A 23,584-nucleotide genomic window follows, 5' to 3' on the forward strand; every position below is an offset into this window, starting at 1 on the left:
AATAAAGTGGGGAGAGGCTATAGATGCTTCTAAACACCTTATAATGCATAGGATAACTGCTCGAAACAAAGAATTAGCCAGCCTGAAATGTCAATACCACTGAGACTGAGAGATCCTGCAATGGAGAGTTGAAGAGATGAACCTGACAAATAGAAGAACACATCTTTGAAAACGATCAAAGTGAGTTGCTCTAAGGGATGAAAAGCATGATAATATCACTGCTGAAATACCATGTTTTGTGGATTTCAGTGGGTTTTGCCACTGGTAACCTCTGGGTAGTCTCATTTGCCTACTCACCAGGTAGAATAATTCTGGTCAGGGAATGAAATCACAGGCTTTGGGGACATTGGGTCATAGTTCAAAAGGAAAATCAAATAGCACATACAGGTTTACATAATGTTATTTAGGAGGTAGAAAAGCTTGAACCCTCTGCGATATTCAGTGACCAGATAAGTTAACCCATTTTCCTTGGTTAGCAATGAACAACTGTGTTGCTCACTGAAATCGCAATGGTTGTGTAGTGCTTTAAGGGCAAGTTTATGATCCTAAGGCAGTGGAAGGTATAGGGTATAGCTGTAGGAGCATAGGTTTTGGCATTTCCCAAACCTGAATTTACACTTAGCCCTGATATATGATAGTTGGGTGACTTTCAACTAGTGATCTCTCTAAGCCTCAGTGGCTTCATGTGTAAAATGGGTATGATAAGGTGGTTTCAAAGATTACATGAGGTAGTATATTTAAAGCACTTAACACCATGCCTGGAATATAGTAGGTATAATAAGTATTATTTTATGTCTCCTTTCTCCTACCTCCCTTTTAGCCCCAAAGAGTCATTGAAAGGATTAAGCAATTAACAATCCCCATTTTGAATCTCAGAGAAAACCTTAGGTCTTATCATCCCACAGCCTTTGTAAGACAAATCCTTAACCTCCTCCTCCAATTTCTCCTTCCTTTTTGTTTTCTCTGTTCCCACACTACTCTCCAAATAGGTATAGCTGGCAGGGGTCTATGAACTATATGGGTGCCTGGAGTTTGGAGAAGCCAAGTGGCAGCTGGTGTCAGCCTACTGAAACCCAGTAGCTATCCCTGTATTCCCACATACATTTCTCTTGTGTATAGAGATAGCCTTCGATGGTTGGCTGTCCTGGAAGTTTGCATGTCTGTGGAGCTTCTTTCATCCTTTTCTTAAGTTCTTCCATCTCTTCTCGGGTACTGGAGAAATGATTTCTTGTCTGTAAGACATTATCATCATAGTCATTATCATCATCACCATCATGATGAATAAGCATTCACTGGTCAGAGACCCAGTGCAGAGTTTTCTTGGCTTTCACCATGTGCTACAACATAGCAAAAAAACAAATGTTGAATGGCATAGTAATTAGAAAACAGTTTAGTGGAGTTTAACAGTACTAAAGTCTAAATGGGAGAGGGAAACATAAATACCAATGTACCCATAAAACCACATCTGGGAGACATTTTCTAATGGAAATGACAAAAGTCTCCAATAAATAAAGGCTCTAAGAATTCTGAGCATCAGACTGACCCCTGCCTTACGAAAAGGGAGGCTATAAAGAAGGTTCCCAAAGATAATATTATCACGGCAACTTCTACATTCTGCCTCAAGTAAAGCTACTGCCTACTTGACTCTGAATCAAATCCAGGCCATTAGAATAAAGGATATGACAGGGTGCTCTCTTTGAACATAGGTTAATGGAAAACCTATGTTTTCATGCCCATGAATAGCAAAAGCTAATGTTAAGAAGTAATATATTTAAAAGTACACAACTAAATATTCCTGGTTATAGGAATATTTTGTAAATCAGCAGAAGAGAGGGGTGCTCACATTCTGGTGAAAGACAGTACCCAGAAAGAAAAACAACAATTAAAAACAATACCTGTAAATCAGCATTCTCCTAAACAACCAAGTAAAGTTTATTTCCACTGCAACTTACCGTTTCCATCTAAAAATACAACTATAAATTTTATGCAATGTAACAAGTCCAAAGTCACTACCTCAGTGATGCCTTCTTTTACTGTACCAGATAGTCAATTATTCCACTCTCTATGCTTTAACTTTTTTGGTCTTAACTGTATTTTAGCACTTTTCGTAAGTAATCATAATATATCTCTGTTTATATCTCTCGGCTCCAAGAGACTATATATTCCTTGAAGGCAAAAACTAACATGCCTCATTATGGTATGTCCAGTGCATTTTACAATGTCTGGCACAGAGTATATGTTCATTACATACCTAAGTATTTGTTAAATATGGGTTAAATAAGTAAATGAGAAAAATAATATATGTGACAAGGAAGGGAAGGGTGTGCCTATGCCCATCTATAAGAAACAGCATGGGATGGGCTTCCCTGGTGGCGCAGTGGTTGAGAGTCTGCCTGCTGATGCAGGGGACACGGGTTCGTGCCCCGGTCTGGGAAGATCCCACGTGCCGCGGAGCAGCTAGGCTCGTGAGCCATGGCCACTGAGCCTGCGCGTCCGGAGCCTGTGCTCCGCAATGGGAGAGGCCACAACAGTGAGAGGCCCGCGTACCGCAAAAAAAAAAAAAAAAAAAAAAAAAAAAGAAACAGCATGGGAAAGAAGGTGGAAGGTGGAGACAACCTTTAAAAATAATTTATTCAACTCTAGTAATGTAATGAGAAAAGTAGTGAGAAAAGGAAAAGAGGGGAAAATGGGCATTTGTGGTAATAAAACCTACAAAGAGAGTTCCTGACTAACTAGCAGGGAAGGAGCATAAGACCTGTGCTTTAAAAAGCGCATAGGTGGTTTCTGATCTGGGAGAGATATAACAAACTAGCAACATTTAATAAATATTGGATAGATAGACACGTCAGTGGGTAGAAGGGTGGGTTTGAACAACGGTCAGCCTCAAACACAGGGAAGAGCTGAAACTGGAAGAGTAAGAACAATCTAGTACACTAAAACATTTGTGATCCATACCAGTCTGTCCTGACAAATTATCTGGGATGTAATAACCTAGAACTCCAAGGTCAAGATATTAGAGCTGAAATCCAATTGGAATGCAGAGACAGGTGAAGAAACCCACATGTAAACTCACATTCTGTAAACTGAGCTGGAGTTGCTGTTTATATGGGAGGAAATCCTGTGTGAGCTCCACGGTCAAGCTGTTGGAAATGAAGAGGCTATGAAGAAAGGCCAAGACCTAGGGAAAAATGTATAAAAATAACTTTATCACCAGCACCTTCTCATTAATCAAATAAAGGAAATAGATGCACAAAAAGAAACTCCACACAGTGGAGTATAGTGTTAAAAGCAGTAACACAAACACAAACAGGTCTACACATAGCTATTCTTTTATTAGGTTAAACATTAACACTGGACTCAGATCTACAAAATAAGAACTATTACCAAATTTATTCATCAATACCCTTTTCAGATAGCATATAAAACCATTCATAATGTGGACAATATGGACATAATGTGGGAATAGACTGTGTCTTTATATCCTCAGGAATGGCACAGAATAGGTACTCAATAAATTAAAATGGCTAAATGGCATAATGAAGACTGTCATAATGCTAAAAGATCCAAGGATATTTTTTTTGGAAAACCAATTTTCAAGTTAGAAATGTTTCAGGGAAGGGTTGGGACATTGCAGAAGAAGACGTAGAAATGATCAATAAAATATATTTTTAATGTTTAAAATGTTCAACCCCAATAAAAATCAAATATACACAAATAAAAACAAAAGAAAATACAATTTTCATCTATCAAATACAAACATTTTAAAAGCAATGCTCAATGCTGGTAATAGTAGAGTGTAATAGGAAGTAGTAAAAACTGCTCTGTTCTTTTTAGAAAGTAAACAGGTGAGTACATATAAATATGCACACACATATATACATACAAACACATAAATATGTGTGTATATATGTACATAAACACAAACTATATATATGTATATATACATAAACATATAAAAACTATGTACACATTTATGTACTATACACATATGTATATATACATATATAGTTATATATATGTACATATATATGTACACACATATATAAATGCATATGAGTGTGTGTACCACACACACAGTTATATAGACATTCTTCCTGTTTCTCTCCAAGGTTTCCCATCTCAGGAAATGACACCACCACCCACTCAGTCAATCAAGCCAGAAAGTAAAGAATTCTGATTTCTTTCACTCACATCTCAATCTAATCAATCAGTAATTCCTGTCAGTTTTGCTTCTAAAATATATCTCTAATCCAATCATTCTTTTCTGTTTCTACTACCACCATCTGAACCCAAAGCAACATTTTTGCTTGCCTAGACCACTGCAGTAGCCTCCTAACTGGTTTCCTCAATCTCACTGTTGCCCACTTCCAAGTCCTTCTCCACACAACAAAATCAGCATGTCATATCCTATTTAATACCCGTCAGTGATTTTTCTACTATACTTAGACTAAAACCTAACCCCTTCACCATGCTTACAGATCCTATGCCTTCCTGTCAGATATTGTTTCCTGCCACTCTCACCAGTATCTAAAGGCACTAATCTTTTCATTCCTTGAGCACATCATTCTTTTCTAACTTACGGACTTTGCACATGTGTTTTTCTGTGCCTGGAATGTTCTTTCCCCATTATTCACATTGCCTCATCTTCTCTTTCTTTAGATCTCATCTTAAATGACACTTTCAGAGGTGCCCCTTGACCACTTGATCTAAAGTAGCTGTCTGTTCTTGTTCTTTGTTTTAGTCCTTATCACAACTTATAGTTATTTTATTTATGTGTATCCTTCTTTCCCTTCTGTCTACCCCATGAAAGTATAGTCTTCATAAAGACAGAAACTGAGTCTGTCTTTTTCACTATAGGATACCCAGTGTTTAGCACTGTGCCTGGCACATAACAGAAGCTCAATAAATGCTTATTGGATAAATTAATAAATACTTGTTTGCACATATACATATGCAGATATATACAACTGTGAGCACAGATACACATGTACACAGATATATACATATTCATGTGTAACATGTGTAAACACACATGCACATGTGTACACACCTCTACAAGTACACATGCACAATAGAGAGAAAAGGAATATAACAGATACACAGGGAATTTAGGAGGAAAAATGCCACAATATTAACAGTGATCATCTCTGTATGGGAGATTTGTTGTATTTGTTTTGTTCTACATATAAGTTTTATAGCTTTTCTGCAATTGTTTTTTACATTGTTTTCTACATTATTTTATAATAAAAAAGAAAGTTGTTAAAATTCAACATAGTTGTCAAACCACAGCCCGTCATCTTTTATAATAAATTAAGGCTATTTAATTAGAAAAATTTTCAAAAGATGGAAGTAAAAATAGTAGAATGGGAAGTCACTGAATGCAAGGAACATGAGTTCCTAGAACAGTGTCTGGGATATGATGAGTACATTCAGAAACCTTATGAAAGTATGAGAGGAAGGAAGGGAGGAGAACAAGGTAAAATGAAAGGTGACAGAGAAATCAAGGAAGGGAAGGAAGGAGAGGAGGAAAAGAAAGATAAAGAAAAAATCATAGGGCTTCCCTGGTGGCGCAGTGGTTGAGAGTCCGACTGCCGATGCAGGGGACGCGGGTTTGTGCCCCGGTCCGGGAAGATCCCACATGCCGCGGAATGGCTGGGCCCGTGAGCCATGGCCACTGAGCCTGCGCGTCCGGAGCCTGTGCTCCGTAACGGGAGAGGCCACAACAGTGAGAGGCCCGTGTACCACAAAAAAAAAAAAAATCATAGCTATAGAGAGAAATGGGGGAAGAAGGAGTGTGGGGGAGGGAAAGGAAGAGTGAGAGAGAGAATATTAGTGAGAGAGCAAGAGTAACATAAGCCAGTGTGTCTACTTCTGTGACATTCATTACTAAGCACTGACTATCCTTCATATTCTTGGAGACTCCAAGTTTATAATCAAAGTTCTCCACATTTACCTGAGATTTGGTAAATATTTTTAGACCATTCATCAACAGATAGAACTTACTGGCTCCACAATATTGAACTTCTTAGACTCCTGAACTTCCTGGATTTGATAAACATAATCAAGGGATGACTCAAAGAAATTGTGTCTCTCCTTGTCCACCTGGAGGTCTGCCTGTAGAAGAAGGGTAACAAATGTCACATAACAGCATAGTCATTCATGCAAGTCAGTGCTTACGGATTCAATAGAATGTTAGGGCTGGAGGAGAATTATGCCACCAAGCAGTGATCTTATCCCTTTATTTTACAGATAGGGAACATAAAGCCAAGATAGAAAAAGTGACTGATGCAAGATTTCCAGTTTCTGGCCTAACAAGTAAGAAGCTTGGAAGTTATTGTGACCATCCTCATACAAGGAAAAGCTAAGCTGAGAATCAACAACTCTTCTTAGAACCAACAGAGCATTGAAGTCAGAGGAAAAACCACTGCCTCAAAAATTGGATAGACAGTTGAATATGGAGAATCCAAGCTTGCCAGAGCAGAAGCCCAGAAGCAGAAGCCTGTTGCTGTAACCAGTATCAAACCTTATTTAAGAATATCTCTCTGAAGAAATCCAAAGACAATAGGGAAGACAAAAAACAAAGATACCAGAGGAAATTTTGGCCTCTGACAAGAACAGCTATAGCAAACTAAGCACAGCCTAAATCCTAGTCAGATAAGCATAAAACCTCATAATAATGGCCTTTTTACCTCAGTTCCTTTTACCCAGGGCATCATGTTCAGCTTTCAACAAAATATTACAAGGCATGCAAAAAGGAAAAACAAACCAACAAACACAGTCTGAAGAATAAGCATCAAAATCAGACTCAAAGAAGGCAGAGATGGTGGATGGTGAAATCATAGAACCAGGGATTACAGCTAAAGGCTGTTATGGAAAAGAGGACAATACACAAGAACAGATGGATAATATAAGCAGACATGAAAATTTGAAGAAATAATCAAAGGGAAATGATAGCAATCAAAAACACTAGCAAAAATAAAGAATGCCTTTAATGGGCTCACCAACAGACTGGGCAAGGCTAAGGAAAGAATCAGTGAACTGAATATATGCCAATAGAAATTTCAAAAACGGAAATGCAGACAAAATGGAATAAAGAAGATAGAGTAGATTATTCAAGAAATGTTGGACAATTATAAAAGGTGTAAGATATGCATACTAGGAATGCCAGAAGGAAATGAAGGAGAGAAACAAGAAATATTTAAAGTAATGATGACTGAAAACCTTCTAAAGTTAAACACAGTTACAAACAACAGATTGAGGAAGCTCAGAGAATAATAGCAGGATAAATACCAAAAAATCTACATGCAGGCATGTCATATTGAAAGTACAGAAAGTAAAAGGCACAGAGTAAATCTTGAAAGAAGCAAGAGAAAAAAAACACCTTACTCAAAGAGGAGTAAGGATAAGACTTCTCTTTTTTTAAAAAAAATGCAAAAAGAGGAGAGTAGAGTAAAATGTTTAAGGCATTGAAATTTTTAAAAATCACAAACTTAGAATTCTGTATCCAGTGACATTATCTTCCAAAAGTGAAGGAAAATTAAACAATTTCAAAAAAAACACAAAAACTGTAGGATTTGGTTGCCAGTAGACTCTGAGTCCAAGAAGTGTTACAGTTCTTAAGAAAGAAAATGATATAGGTCAGAAATGTGTACCAACATAAAGAAGAGCACTAGAGAAGCAATGAATGAAGGTAAAATAAAATCTTATATTTTTCTTATTCTTAACTGATCTTACAAATAAGAGTTTGTCCAAAATAATAATTGTAACAATGTATTTTGTGATTAGAGATTATGAAAAAGTGAAATGAATGACAGCAATATTATCAGGGACTCAAGGGAGAAATTGGAAATACTCTGTTATAAAGTTCCTGTACTACCAATGAAGTAGAATAATGTTATTTGAAAGTAGACATGGCTTAACTGTAAATGCATATTGAAAACACTAGGATAACCTCGAAGAAAGTTTTTTTTTTTAAAAAGTACAATTGATATGCTAAGAAAGGACAAAAAATGGAATCATATTACAATTTCCAATTTAAAAAAAGAGAATGCAGAACAAGAATGGAAGACAAAAAAAGGAACAAAGAACAGAGGCAATGAATAGAAAACAGTAACAAACATGGTAGATATCTATCCAACTATATCAATAATCACTTTAAATACACCAATTAAAAAGCTGAGACTGTGAGGACACATAAAAAATAAGAGTTAATTATATGTTATGTATAGGACATCACTTTAAATATAAAAGACAAAGATAGATTAAAAGTAAAGTTATGAAGAGACTTGAATCAAGATGGCACAGTAGGAGTATGTTCATCCCACCATAAACACATCAAAAATATATCTATAATTCTCACTGAAAACTAACTGGAGACTAGCATAAAAACTCCTGTACAACTAAGGCTATAAGAAAGACACACACACAACTTGGTAGATAGGGAAAAGAAGCAATCAGGTCAGGACTCATGCCCCTGGGAGGGGACTCGGAGGAAAAGGGAGATTACACTGGTGGGGATTCTCTTTGGGGAGTGAGTGGTTCAAGCCACATATTGGGCTCCACAGCCCTGGGGCTCAACAAAGGGAAAACGAGCCCCCTTAGCTGGTCAGAGGACCAGTGGGACTATCAGAAAGGCTACAGAAAGACTGGATTCTGCTCCTGAGGAGCACATGAATGCTTGCTTGCTCCTAAAGCAAGGCAGAAAGGGCCGACTGAAACTGTGTGTCTCACTGACTAGTTTCCTGTGACTACCTAGGTACACACACCAGCCTGAACCAAGAGAAGACTCCAGCATCATTTGCCTGAAGTCACAGCTCCACACTGGACCGAAGGCTGCCACTACAATATAATCCAGCAATTCTATTGCAGGGTATATACCTAACGAAAACAAAAACACTAATTCAAAAAGATACATCTGGGGGACCTTGAAGATGGCGGAAGAGTAAGACGCGGAGATCACCTTCCTCCCACAGATACAGCAGAAATACATCTACACGTGGAACAACTCCTACAGAACACCTACTGAAGGCTGGCAGAAGAACTCAGACCTCCCAAAAGGCAAGAAACTCCCCACGTACCTGGGTAGGACAAAAGAACAAAGAATAAACACAGACAAAAGAATAGGGATGGGACCTGCACCAGTGGGAGGGAGCCGTGAAGGAGGAAAGGTTTCCACACACTAGGAAGCCCCTTCATGGGCGGAGACTGTGGGTAGTGGAGGGGGTAAGCTTTGGAGCCACGGAAGAGGGCGCAGCAACAGGGGTGCGGAGGGCAAAGCAGAGAGATTACCGCACAGAGGATCGGTGCTGACCAGCACTCACCAGGCTGAGAGGCTTGTCTGCTCACCCGCCGGGACGGGCGGGGGATGGGAGCTGAGGCTCCGGCTTCAGTCGGATCCCAGGGGGAGGAATGGGGTTGACTGCATGAACACAGCCTGAAGGGGGCTACCGCACCACGGCTAGCCGGGTATCAAGTATCTTTTATGACCAAAATGCTATGAGACTAGATATCAATTACAGGAAAAAATCTGTAAAAAACACAAAGACATGGAGGCTAAACAATACACTACTAAATAACCAAGAGATCACTGAAGAAATCAAAGAGGAAATAAAAAAATACCTAGAAACAAATGACAATGGAGACGCAACGACCCAAAACCTGTGGGATGCAGCAAAAGCAGTTCTAAGGGGGAAGTTTATAGCAATACAAGCCCACCTTAAGAAGCAGGAAACATCTCGAATAAACAACCTAACCTTGCACCTCAAGCAATTAGAGAAAGAAGAACAAAAAAACCCAAAGCTAGCAGAAGGAAAGAAATCATAAAAATCAGATCAGAAATAAATGAAAAAGAAATGAAGGAAACAATAGCAAAGATCAATAAAACTAAAAGCTGGTTCTTTGAGAAGATAAACAAAATAGATAAACCACTAGCCAGACTCATCAAGAAAAAAAGGGAGAAGACTCAAATCAATAGAATTAGAAATGAAAAAGGAGAGGTAACAACTGACACTGCAGAAATAAAAGAGATCATGAGAGATTACTACAAGCAACTCTATGCCAATAAAATGGACAATCTGGAAGAAATGGACAAATTCTTAGAAATGCACAACCTGCCAAGACTGAATCAGGAAGAAATAGAAAATATGAACAGACCAATCACAAGCACTGAAATTGAAACTGTGATTAAAAATCTTCCAACAAAGAAAAGCCCAGGACCAGATGGCTTCACAGGCGAATTCTATCAAACATTTAGAGAAGAGCTAACACCTATCCTTCTCAAACTCTTCGAAAATATAGCAGAGGGAGGAACCCTCCCAAACTCCTTCTACGAGACCACCATCACCTTGATACGAAAACCAGACAAGAAGGTCACAAAGAAAGAAAACTACAGGCCAATATCCCTGATGAACATAGATGCAAAAATCCTCAACAAAATACTAGCAAACAGAATCCAACAGCACATTAAAAGGATCATGCACCATGATCAAGTGGGGTTTATTCCAGGAATGCAAGGATTCTTCAGTATACGCAAATCTATCAATGTGATAAACCATATTAACAAATTGAAGGAGAAAAAGCACATGATCATCTCAATAGATGCAGAGAAAGCTTTTGACAAAATTCAACACCAATTTATGATAAAAACCCTGCAGAAAGTAGGCATAGAGGGAACTTTCCTCAACATAATAAAGGCCATATATGACAAGCCCACAGCAAAAATCATCCTCAATGCTGAAAAACTGAAAGCATTTCCACTAAGATCAGGAAAAAGACAAGGTTGCCCACTCTCACCACTCTTATTCAACATAGTTTTGGAAGTTTTAGCCACAGCAATCAGAAGAAAAGGAAATAAAATGAATCCAAATCGGAAAAGAAGAAGTAAATCTGTCACTGTTTGCAGATGACATGATCCTATACATAGAGAATCCTAAAGATGCTACCAGAAAACTACTAGAGCTAATCAATGAATTTGGTAAAGTGGCAGGATACAAAATTAATGCACAGAAATCTCTGGCATTCCTATATACTAATGATGAAAAATCTGAAAGTGAAATGAAGAAAACACTCCCATTTACCATTGCAACAAAAAGAATAAAATATCTAGGAATAAACCTACCTAAGGAGACAAAAGACCTGTATGCAGAAAATTATAAGACACTGATGAAAGAAATTAAAGATGATACAAACAGATGGAGAGATATACCATGTTCTTGGATTGGAAGAATCAACATTGTGAAAATGACTCTACTACCCAAAGCCATCTACAGATTCAATGCAATCCCTATCAAACTACCACTGGCATTTTTCACAGAACTAGAACAAAAAATTTTGCAATTTGTATGGAAACACAAAAGACCCCAAATAGCCAAAGCAATCTTGAGAACAAAAGAAGGAACTGGAGGAATCAGGTTCCCTGACTTCAGACTATACTACAAAGCTTTAGTTATCAAGACGGTATGATACTGGCACAAAAACAGAAAGATAGATCAATGGAACAGGATAGAAAGCCCAGAGATAAACCCATGCACATATGGACACCTTATCTTTGATAAAGGTGGCAGGAATGTACAGTGGAGAAAGGACAGCCTCTTCAATAAGTGGTGCTGGGAAAACTGGACAGGTACATGTAAAAGTATGAGATTAGATCACTCCCTAACACCATACACAAAAATACGCTCAAAATGGATTAAAGACCTAAATGTAAGGCCAGAAACTATCAAACTCTTAGAGGAAAACATAGGCAGAACACTCTATGACATAAATCACAGCAAGATCCTTTCTGACCCACCTCCTAGAGTAATGGAAATAAAAACAAAAATAAACAAATGGGACCTAATGAAACTTCAAAGCTTTTGCACAGCAAAGGAAACCATAAACAAGACCAAAAGACAACCCTCAGAATGGGAGAAAATATTTGCAAATGAAGCAACCGACAAAGGATTAATCTCCAAAATTTACAAGCAGCTCATGCAGCTCAATAACAAAAAGACAAACAACCCAATCCAAAAATGGGCAGAAGACCTAAATAGACATTTCTCCAAAGAAGATATACAGACTGCCAACAAACACATGAAAGAATGCTCAACATCATTAATCATTAGAGAAATGCAAATCAAAACTACAATGAGATATCATCTCACACCAGTCAGAATGGCCATCATCAAAAAATCTAGAAACGATAAATGCTGGAGAGGGTGTGGAGAAAAGGGAACACTCTTGCACTGCTGGTGGGAAAGTGAATTGGTTCAGCCACTATGGAGAACAGTATGGAGGTTCCTTAAAAAACTACAAATAGAACTACCATATGACCCAGCAATCCCACTACTGGGCATATACCCTGAGAAAACCAAAATTCAAAAAGAGTCATGTACCAAAATGTTCATTGCAGCTCTATTTACAATAGCCCGGAGATGGAAACAACCTAAGTGCCCATCATTGGATGAATGGATAAAGAAGATGTGGCACATATATACAATGGAATATTACTCAGCCATAAAAAGAAACAAAATTGAACTATTTGAAATGAGGTGGATAGACCTAGAGTCTGTCATACAGAGTGAAGTAAGTCAGAAAGAAAAAGACAAATACCGTATGCTAACACATATATATGGAATTTAAGAAAAAAAATGTCATGAAGAACCTAGGGGTAAGGCAGGAATAAAGACGCAGACCTCCTAGAGAATGGACTTGAGGTTATGGGGAGGGCGAAGGGTGAGCTGTGACATGGCGAGAGAGTCATGGGCATATACACACTAAAAATCATAGTAAGGTAGATAGCTAGTGGGAAGCAGCCGCATGGCACAGGGATATTGGCTCGGTGCTTTGTGACAGCCTGGAGGGGTGGGATAGGGAGGGTGGGCGGGAGGGAGACGCAAGAGGGAAGACATATGGGAACATATGTTTATGTATGACTGATTCACTTTGTTATAAAGCAGAAACTATGAAAAAAATAAAAAGCAGAAACTAACACACCATTGTAAAGCAATTATACCCCAATAAAGATGTTTAAAAAAAAAAGAAGAAAAAGAAAGATACATCTACCACAACATTGATAACAACATTATTTACAACTATCAAGATATGGAAGCAAACTGAGTGTCCATCAACAGAAGAAGAAAGAATAAATAAGATGTGATACACACACACACACACACACACACGCACACACACACAATGGAATATTACTCAGCCATAAAAAAGAATGAAATTCTGCCATTTGCCACAACATGGATGGACCTAGACAGTTTTATGCTTAGTGAAATAAGTCAGAGAAAGACAAATACTCTATGTTATCACTTATATGTGGAATCTAAAAAATAAAATAAACAGATGTATATAACAATACAGAAACAAACTCACTAATATAGAGAACAAACTAGTGGTTACCAGTGGGGAGCAGGAAAGGGGGAGGGGCAATATAGGGGTATGGAATTAAGAGACACAAACTGCTATGTATAAAATAAATAAGCAACAAGGATATACTGTACATCACAGGGAAATATAGCCATTATTTTGTAATGACTTTAAATGGAGTAGAACTTTAAACATTCTGAATCATTATGTTGTACACCAGAAACTAATATAATATTGTAAATCAACCATACTTCAATTAAAAAATAATTTAAAAAATTTAAACATTTTTCAGAGTAAAGGTATGAAGAAATATTCCATGCCAACAAAAATCAAAAGAAAGCTGGAGTAGCTATATTAATTTCCAAAAAAGGAGACTTCAGAGAATTGAAAGCTATCAGGAAAAAAAAGGGGCATAACATAATAATAAATAGGTCAATTCTGAAATAATATATATCAACCCTTATTATGTATAACAGAACATCAAAACACGTGAGGCAAGATCTGATAGAAATGCAAGGAGAAATAGATGAGTCTACTATTAAGAGTTGGAGACTTCACCATTCCTTTACCAATAGTTGACAGATCGAAGAAGCAGAAAATCAGTACAGGTATACCTCATTTTATTGTGCTTCATTTTACTGTGCTTTGCAAATATTGTGTTTTTTACAAATTGAAGGTTTATGGCAACACTGCATTGACTGATGATAGTTAGCAATTTTTAGCAATAAAATATTTTTAAATTAAGGTATGTACATTTTAAAAAATATAATGCTATTGCTCACTCAACAGTCTACAGGATAATGTAAAGATAACTTTTACATGCATTGGGAAACAAAAAAATCATGTGACTCATTATATTGCAATATTCACTTTATTGCAGTGGTCTGTAGCCAAACCCACAATATTTCTGAGGTATGCTTATGAAGACATAATTGAACTGAACACCCCATCAGCAAGTAGATGTAATCAACATCTATAGAACACTTCATCCAACAACAGCTTATTTTCAAGCTAACACAAAAGAATCGCCAAGATCAATCACATTCTGGGACATACATCTGAACAAATTTAAAAGAACAGGAATCATACAAAGTATGCTCTCAGATCACAGTTAAATTACACAGAAATCAAAAACCAGAAATAGCTGGAATGCACCAAAATACTTGGAGATTAATCAGCACATTTCTAAATGACACATGGGTCAAGGAGGAGTCCTTAAGAAAAATTAAAAAATATTTTCAAATGAAAATGAAAAGACAATTTAATATTTGTGGGATTCAGTGAAAGCAGCACATAGGAACTGAATCAATAATTAATAGCCTTCCAAAAAACAAAGCACTAGGCCCAGCTGGGTTCACTGGTGAATTCTACCTGACATTTTAAGGAAGAAATGATACTAAATTCTACACTCTCTTCCAGAAAATAGAAGCAGAGGGAATATTTCCTAACTCATTCTCTAAGGCCAACATGACCCTGTTATCAAAACCAGACAGAGATATTACAATACAGAAGAAGTACAACCAATCTCTCTCATGAACATCGAGGCAAATATTCTCAACAAAATATTAGCAAATCAAATGCAACAAGGTGTAAAATAATTATAGACCAGGACCACGTGGGATTTATTCCAGGAATGCAAGGCTGGTTCAACATTCAAAAATCAGTTGATATAATTAATCACATCAAGAGGTTAAAGAAGAAAAATAATATGATCTAAGAGATGTAGAAAAAGCATCTGACAAAATCCAACACACATTCATTCATGATAAAAACTCTCAGCAAACTAGGAATATATGGGAATTTCCTCAACTTGGTAAAGAACATCTGCAATAATCCTGCAGCTAACATCATACCTAATGGTGAGACACTAGATGCTTTGCCTCTAAGATTAGGAATAACTATGAAAATCATATTGGAATTCCAAGCTATTGCAATAAGACAAGAAAATGAAATAAAAGGTATATACATTGGGAAGGAAGAACTAACACTGTCCTTTTTTGCACATGACACAATTATGTATGTAGACAACCCTAAAGAATATAGAAAAATCTCTTGGAACTATTAATGAACTATAGCACAATTTCAGGATACAAGGTTAATATACAATAGTCAATTGTTTTCTTATATGCTAACACTGAACATTCAGAATTTGAAATTTAAAACACAGTATCATTTACATTAGAAGAAAAAAATGAAGTATTTAGGTATAAATCAAAAAATATGTACAAGATACATTGATGAATACTACAAAACTCTAATGAAATAAGTCAAAGATCTAAATAAATGGAGAGATATTCCACGTATAAATATAGGAAGACAATATTATCAACATGTCTGTTCTTCACAACTTGATCTATAGATTCAATGTAGTCCAATTCAAAATCCCTGCAGGCTATTTTCTAGATATCAACAAAGTGATTCTAAAATTTATATGGAGAGGCAAAAATATCCAGAATAGCCAACACAATACTGAGGGAGAAAAACAAATCAAAATATTGACACTATCTGACTTCAAATTACTGGTAAGTTATAGTAATCAGAACAGTATGGTATTGGTGAAAGAAAAAAACAAATAGATCAATGGAATGGAATTGAGAGCCTAAAATAAATCCACATAAACATATTCAACTGATCTTTGACAAAGGATCTAGGAAAATTCAATAGAGAAATGATAGTCTTTTCAAAAAATGGTGCTGGAACAACTGTATATCCCCATGCCAAAAAAAAAAAGAATCTAGAGATAGACCTTACACCTTGCATAATAATTAACTCAAAATGGATTATAGAAGTAAATGTAAAACACAAAACTATAAAACTCCTAGAAAATAACATAAGAGATATTTTAGGTGACCTTGGATTTGGTGATGACGATTTAGATATAACACCAAAAGCATGATCCATGAAAGAGAGTATTGATAAGTTTAATTTCATTAAAATTAAAAACTTCTGCTCTGTGAAAAATTCTGTTGAGTGAAAAGATAAGCCACAGACTGGAAAAAAATCTTTGTAAAACATATCTGATAAAGGACAGGTATCTAAAATATACAAATAGCTTTTAAGATACAATAATATGAAAACAAACACAATTGAAAACGGGCAAAAGATTTGAACAGACACCTCACCAAAGAAGATCTACAGATGGCATATAAAAAGATATTCTGCAACACACGGCATTAAGAAAATGCAAATTATAAAAGTAATGAGGTATCACTACACACCTACTAGAATGGCTAAAATCCAAAACATAGACAACATCAAAGGCTGGCTATAGTGTGGAGCGAGAAGAACTCTCATTCACTGATGGCAGAAATAAAAAAATAGTACAGCCACCTTGGAAGATAATTTGGCAGTTTCTTAAAAAGCAAAATATACTTTTACCATGCAGTTCAGTAATTGTGGTCTTTGATATTTAACTGAATTATTTGAAAAGTTATATACACAAAACCTGCACACAAATGTTTATAGCAGCTTTAATAGTAGTTGACAAAATTTGGAGGATTCCAAGATGTCCTTTGATAGGTGAATAGGTAAACAAATTGTAATACATCCACACAATGAAATATTAGTCAGTGCTAAAAAGAAATGAGCTATCAAGCTGTGAAAAGACACAGAAGAACCTTAAATGCACATTTCTAAGTGAAAGGAGCCAACCTGAAAAGGCTACATGCTATATAATTCCAACTATATGACATTCTGGAATAAGCAATAATATGGAAACCATAAAGAGATCACTGGCTACCAGGGGTCAGCCGGGGTATGGAACGAGGAAGTGATGAACAGGTGGTGCCTAGGGATCTTTAGGGCAGTGAAACTATGTTGTATGATAGTGTAATGATGGATTCATGTCATTATACACTTATCAAAATCTATAGAATGTGCAATGCATTGGCTCATCAACTGTATCAAATGTATCTCGCAAATGTTAATAATAGGGGTAACTGTATGCAGGGGATTAAGAATATATGAGAACTCTCTGTACTTATCATTCAATTTTTCTTTAAATCTAAAACTGCTCTAAAAATAGTCTCAATATTAAAAAAGAAGTGAGTGATCCAAGGTCCCCAGCTTTGTTTTGATTAGACAAACACAAAGGCTGCATTCTTGCTCATTAGGAAAGCCACCAGGGACATCTAGATACAGCACCAAACTGCTAGGACACGCTAGAAGCTTTCATTGCAAAAGGCTCTAAAAGAATAAAGTTTGGACTGTGTCTGGGCTTCTAAAACCCACAGGTTCAGTAATTCTCTAGGAGGACTCAAAGGACTCCACATATAGTCATACACATGGTTAAGATTTATTTCTGTGAAAGGATACAAAGCAAAATCAGCAAAGAGAAAAGATGCATGGGATGAAGTCCAGCGAAAGCTAGGTTCAAGCTTCCAAGAGTTCTCTCTTAGTGCAGTCACACAGGAAATACTTAATTCCTCCAGCAACAAGTTATGACAACACATGAAATGCTGTGTACCAGAGAAGCTCATTAGATACTAAGTGCCCTAGGTATTAAATTGATTGCTGTACACAGGCTCCCTCTGCTGAGCATGTACCAAACTTCTCGACTCCCAGAAGAAAATAAGGTGTTTAGTATAAACCACATTGTTTGTACAGGCAGTCTAGGCACAAGGAGTCACTCTTACCACTTAGGGAAACTTTTATATCAGTGTAGGGTACTGTTTACCAGCCAAGTTCCCAGAGACCAGCCAAGATGGGAACATATGTATATGTATAACTGATTCACTTTGTTATAAAGCAGAAACTAACACACCATTGTAAAGCAATTATACTCCAATAAAGATGTTAAAAAAAAAGAGCTAATCTTGTAAGCAGACTTTTCTAAGCATAGAAGTCTTGGGCCAGTTATGTTAACTCTTTTCTGCATAGGAACCCTGGCACAGAATAGAAGGAAAAGGAAGAAAGCAAAATTGTGCAAGAGGAAAATGGCAGATGACCCCAGACTAGTACTTCATTCCAGTTTATGGAAGAGAAGCAGTCCTTCAACCTTTCAACACTAACTCCATCTACCACTGAGTCTCTTGACTCATCACCTTCAAGTACCTCACATTCTGTGATGGATACTCACTAAATCAGGTGTCATGAGATGAGTTTCAGCTTTGCCACAGTCTGTGTGACCATGGACAAGATGATTTCTAAGCTCGTGTCTATGACTTCATTCAGTTGGGTATCTCTTTTTATACTTGAACATTCAATATCTCTATCTCTTACTGGATCTTTTATCCAAAACATAGATCCATTCTACCAGCAAATAAGTCTTAATCAGTTAATTCCTGTTTTTCCCTTCCCCAGTGCCACTTTTTCTGACTCAGAACTTCTCCCCTAGATCATTGCAATAGTTTCCTAAACTGGTTTTCTTGCTTCCCGTCTCTCCCGGATTTAATTCATCCTACAACTTCAACCAGTTTAAGATTCCTAAAATAGAATTGTACTCATATTGCTTGCACAACCAAAGGCCTTCAATAATTCTTCCAGGGTCAACAGAATTAAAGCAAACTCCTGAGCCTACTACACCACAGTATCTCTACAACTTTCCTGATCCTTTCCTGTCTTTCACTATCCTCCAATAGTAATGCAAATTCTGGTCAAACCTTTAGCCAAACATTGTTTTCCATCCTTGGGGCCACTGCCCTCCACTTGAAAGGTCCATTTCTATATTTCTATCTGTCAAACACTTTACATATAATCATATTACCACCTCAAATTTAGAAGGGCAACATTCTTCCACAAAGGCAATTCTCCACGTCCAAATGTAAGTTTTTTATTCTCCAAATACCTTCATATCCCTACAAGGACACCACATACACATTACATTATGTAAAAAAAATTCTACTTGTATAAGAGTCATGTGTGTTCTCATTTTAGCATCCTAACTGTAAGCTACAGAAGAGCAGGAAGTACATCTTACTGTCTTTGTAGTCCTGTTGCAACCAGCATAGTGCCTGGCATGTGGTAGGCACTCACTGAGTAGTGGCTTCTTTGAACTGAAGTCAGTGGAAGTGCCATATAAGCTGTAGTCCCAGTGTAGGACCAAAAAGAAAAAAAAAAAAAACCCTACCGTTGGAACACCTCATGGGAAAAATGTAGATCTACTCCTGATCTATCAAATACAGCGCTAGTTTAACTCTATCCTAATATGTAATCTAGAATCAGAAACTTAGAACTGAAAAGGACTCTAGAGATCTTTGAGTACCACTCTTCCTTTGATAGATAGAGAAACTGAGGACAAAAAAGAAATATCCAAACTGTGAGTTTGTGGAGAAGGTGGCTTGAGAACTCAGGGCTCCTGAGTCATTGTCCATGGTTTTATCTGCAAGCACAACTATTATACATGGTTCTCTGCTGAGGCAGGGTATGAGGAAAGCCTTGCAATAGGAAGCTGCCATGTATCAAGGCACAGCTGGCAATAGAAGGCAGGGCAGGCTGTTTGAGCATACCTCTTGTAACTGAGATTCTTTCTTTTTGGAAGACAAATGTAAGTGCCGATCCAGCAAGGAATAAAACCTCTCTCCATCCTTCTCAAATTTCTTTTTCCGCTCCTAGAGGTGGGAGAGAAGGCACAGATTAACATGTCTACAATTTTAGTTCAGTCTGCTCAGAAATGAGAATGCATAACACAGTGTCAGGTTTCATGTGGTCAATCTCTCTAGTTCCCAGTAAGGAAAAAAAAAAGGCAAGAGAGAATTAATTTCTGCATTGGTCTCAGTAATTTCGGCTTCCTCAAACATAACCTTGAAAAATTCCAACTACACAAAGGGTAGTTCCTATTGGTATAGCTAAAGGCTCTGGGAGCTGCTGCTCAGAGAATGGCACTTAAAACGCACTTGTGTGCAGGTTACTTTCTCTTCTCAATATTTTTCACATGCATTAACTACATTAATTTTTTAAAGGACAAAGAAGGAACATGATAGTGAACAGTGAATATACCTTTTAAATGTTAATCTACAATGCATTTAGACAGCCAAATACTAAGTAAAATATCTCCAAGGCAATTGGAACCTAAGACTGCCTCTGTGAATGATGAGTTCTTTGATATTGTTCAAGCATTTGAGTATTGCATATTAAAAGATGATGTTAAAGATGAGGAAAAAATCCCAGAAGGTTTAACTGAAAATAAAGAGTTGAAAAGCCTTATGAAGGATGGAGTACTCAGTCGTTACTCTCTTCAAGTATGAAATTTAATTAAGCTCTCTGCCTCTCAGCACAATAAGAAATCACACAGTCTCCAAAAGAGCACTAAGAATACTAGTTTGTCACAGATTAAGGCTGACATTCGGCAATCCTCTCAGCACCACGTTGAGAAATTCATGTAAAAGGCTTGTGTTGTCACATACGAAATCTAAACTCACTGAGCCCCTACAGTGTGCCAGGTATTCGAAGAAGCAGCACGGGGAACACATAGACAGAAAGAAAAAAATACCTCACCCATGGTTTATTTCTACAGGCAATCTGCTGCTGGGCAAGAAGCCAGCACAGAACTGAGGGACCTCTGATCTGTAAGGAATGTGCTTTTCACCAGAGGGAAAAAAGTAAAAAAGGAAGCTAACATTAACTGAGGCATACATCAGGCCAGGCAGGACATTAGGTACTTACTATTGTTTTTTGAATTTTTGAATCTTATATATTTAATTTTTCTACAGCAGGTTCTTATTAGTTATCCATTTTATACATATTACTGGATATATGTCAATCCCAATCTCCCAATTCACCACACCAACACCCTCCCGTCACTTTCTCCGCTTGGTGTCCATAAGTTTGTTGTCTACATCTGTGCCTCTATTTATGCCCCCTGCAAACCAGCTCATCTGTACAATTTTTCTAGGTTCCACAAATATGGGTTAATACACGATATTTGTTTTTCTCTCTCTTACTTAACACTGTATGACAGTCTCTAGATCCATCCACGTCTCTACAAATGACACAATATTGTTCCTTTTTATGGCTGAGTAATATTCCATTGTATATATGTACCACATCTTCTATATCCATCTTCTATAGTCTGTCAATGGGCATTTAGGTTGCTCTCATGACCTGGCTATTGCAAATGGTGCTGCAATGAACATTGGGTGCATGTGTCTCTTTGAATTATGGTTTTCTCTGGGTATATGACCAGTAGTGGGATTGCTGGGTCATAAGGTAATTCTATTTTTAGTTTTTTTAAGGAAACTCCATACTGTTCTCCATAGTGGCTGTATCAATTTACATTCCCACCAACAATGCAAGAGGGTACCCTTTTCTCCACACCCTCTCCAGCATTTGTTGTTTGTAGATATTCTGATGATTCCCATTCTAACTGGTGTGAGGTGATATCTCATTGTAGTTTTGATTTGCATTTCTCTAATAATTAGTGATGTTGAGCAGCTTTTCATGTGCTACTTGGCAATCTGTATGTCTTCTTTGGAGAAATGTCTATTTAGGTCTGCTGCCCATTTTTGGATTTGTTTTTTGTTTTTTTAATATTGAGCTCCATGAGTTGTTTATATATTTGGGAGATTAATCCTTTGTCCATTAATTTGGTGGCAAATATTTTCTCCCAATCTGAGGGTTGTCTTTTCATCTTGTTTATGGTTTCCTTTGCTCTGAAAAAGCTCTGAAGTTTCATTAGGTCCCATTTCTTTATTTATATTTTTATTTCCATTACTCTACGAGGTGGATCAAAAAAGATCTTGCTGTTATTTATGTCAAAGAGTGTTCTTCCTATGTTTTCCTCTAAGAGTTTTATAGTGTCCGATCTTACATTTAGGTCTCTAAGCCATTTTGAGTTTATTTTTGTGTATGGTGTTAGGGAGTGTTCTAATTTTTTTTTTTTTTTTTTTTTTTTTTTTGTGGTACACAGGCCTCTCACTGTTGTGGCCTCTCCCGTTGTGGAGCTCAGGCTCCATACGCGCAGGCTCAGCGGCCATGGCTCACGGGCCCAGCTGCTCCGTGGCATGCGGGATCTTCCCGGACCGGGGCAGGAACCCACATCCCCTGCATCGGCAGGCAGACTCTCAACCACTACGCCACCAGGGAAGCCCCTACCTTAATTCTTTTCCATGTAGCTGTCCATTTTCCCAGCACTGCTTAGTGAAGACACTGTCTTTTCTCCATTGTATATCCTTGCCTCCTTTGTCATAGATTAGTCGACCATAGGTGCGTGGGTTTATGGGTTTATCTCTGGGCTTTCTATCCTGTTCCATTGATCTATATTTCTGTGTTTGTGCCAGCACCATATTGTCTTGATTACTGTAGCTCTGTAGTATAGTCTGAAGTCACAGAGTATGATTCCTCCAGCTCCGTTTTTTCCCCTCAAGACTGATATGGCTATTTGGGGTCGTTTGTGTGTCTCCATACAAATTTTAATATTTTTGATCTAGTTCTCTAAAAAATGCCATTGGTAATTTGATAGGGATTGAATTGAATCTGTAGATAGCTTTGGGTAGTATAGTCATTTTCACAATATTGCTTCTTCCAATCCAAGAACATGGAATATCTCTCCATCTGATTGTATCATCTTTAATTTCTTTCATCAGTGTCTTATAGTTTTCTGCATACAGGTCTTTTGTCTCCCTAGGTAGGTTTACTCCTAGGTATTTTACTCTTTTTGTTGCAATGGTAAATGGGGGTGTTTCCTTAATTTCCCTTTCAGGTTTTTCATCATTAGTGTATAGGAATGCAAGAAATTCCTGTGCATTAATTTTGTATCCTGCAACATTACAAAATTCATTGATTAGCTCTAGTAGTTTTCTGGTGGCATCTTTAGGAATCTCTATGTATACTATCATGTCATCTGCAAACAGTATCAGTTTTACTTCTTCTTTTACAATTTGAATACCTTTATTTCTTTTTCTCCTCTAATTGCCATGGCTAGGACTTCCAAAACTATGTGAATGATAGTGGTGAGAGTGGACATCCTTGTATTCTTCCTCATCTTAGAGGAAACACTTTCAGTTTCTCACCACTGAGAATGATGTTTGCTGTGGGTTTTCTGTATATGGCCTTTATTATGTTGAGGTAGGTTCCCTCTATGCAAACTTTCCGGAGACTTTTTATCATAAATAGGTGTTGAATTTTGTCAAAAGCTTTTTCTGCATCTATTGAGATGATCATATGGTTTTTATTCTTCAGTTTGTTAATATGGTGTATCACACTGATTGATTTGCATATATTGAAGAATCCCTGAATCCCTGGGATAAATCCGACTTGATAATGGTGTATGATCCTTTAAATATGTTGTTGGATT

At 37.2% G+C, this 23,584-nt stretch overlaps 1 protein-coding gene across 1 annotated transcript in view; it reads right to left on the reverse strand.

Annotated features, from left to right (window-relative positions):
• OPHN1 (oligophrenin 1) overlaps positions 1 to 23,584 on the reverse strand; it is a gene marked incomplete at its 3' end in the record, with an annotated part of 592,087 nt that overhangs the window by 248,196 nt on the left and 320,307 nt on the right. The window contains exons 6-9 of the mRNA XM_082864786.1: positions 19,800 to 19,901; positions 6,004 to 6,114; positions 3,074 to 3,178; positions 1,103 to 1,232 (exon numbers count right to left, since the gene is read on the reverse strand). Of these exons, the coding sequence (XP_082720912.1) occupies positions 1,103 to 1,232; positions 3,074 to 3,178; positions 6,004 to 6,114; positions 19,800 to 19,901 (448 nt within the window). The remainder of the gene's footprint in view (positions 1 to 1,102; positions 1,233 to 3,073; positions 3,179 to 6,003; positions 6,115 to 19,799; positions 19,902 to 23,584) is intronic.

This window comes from Leucopleurus acutus (assembly GCF_964270905.1).
Source record: "Leucopleurus acutus genome assembly, chromosome: X".
Classification (NCBI taxonomy): domain Eukaryota; kingdom Metazoa; phylum Chordata; class Mammalia; order Artiodactyla; family Delphinidae; genus Leucopleurus; species Leucopleurus acutus.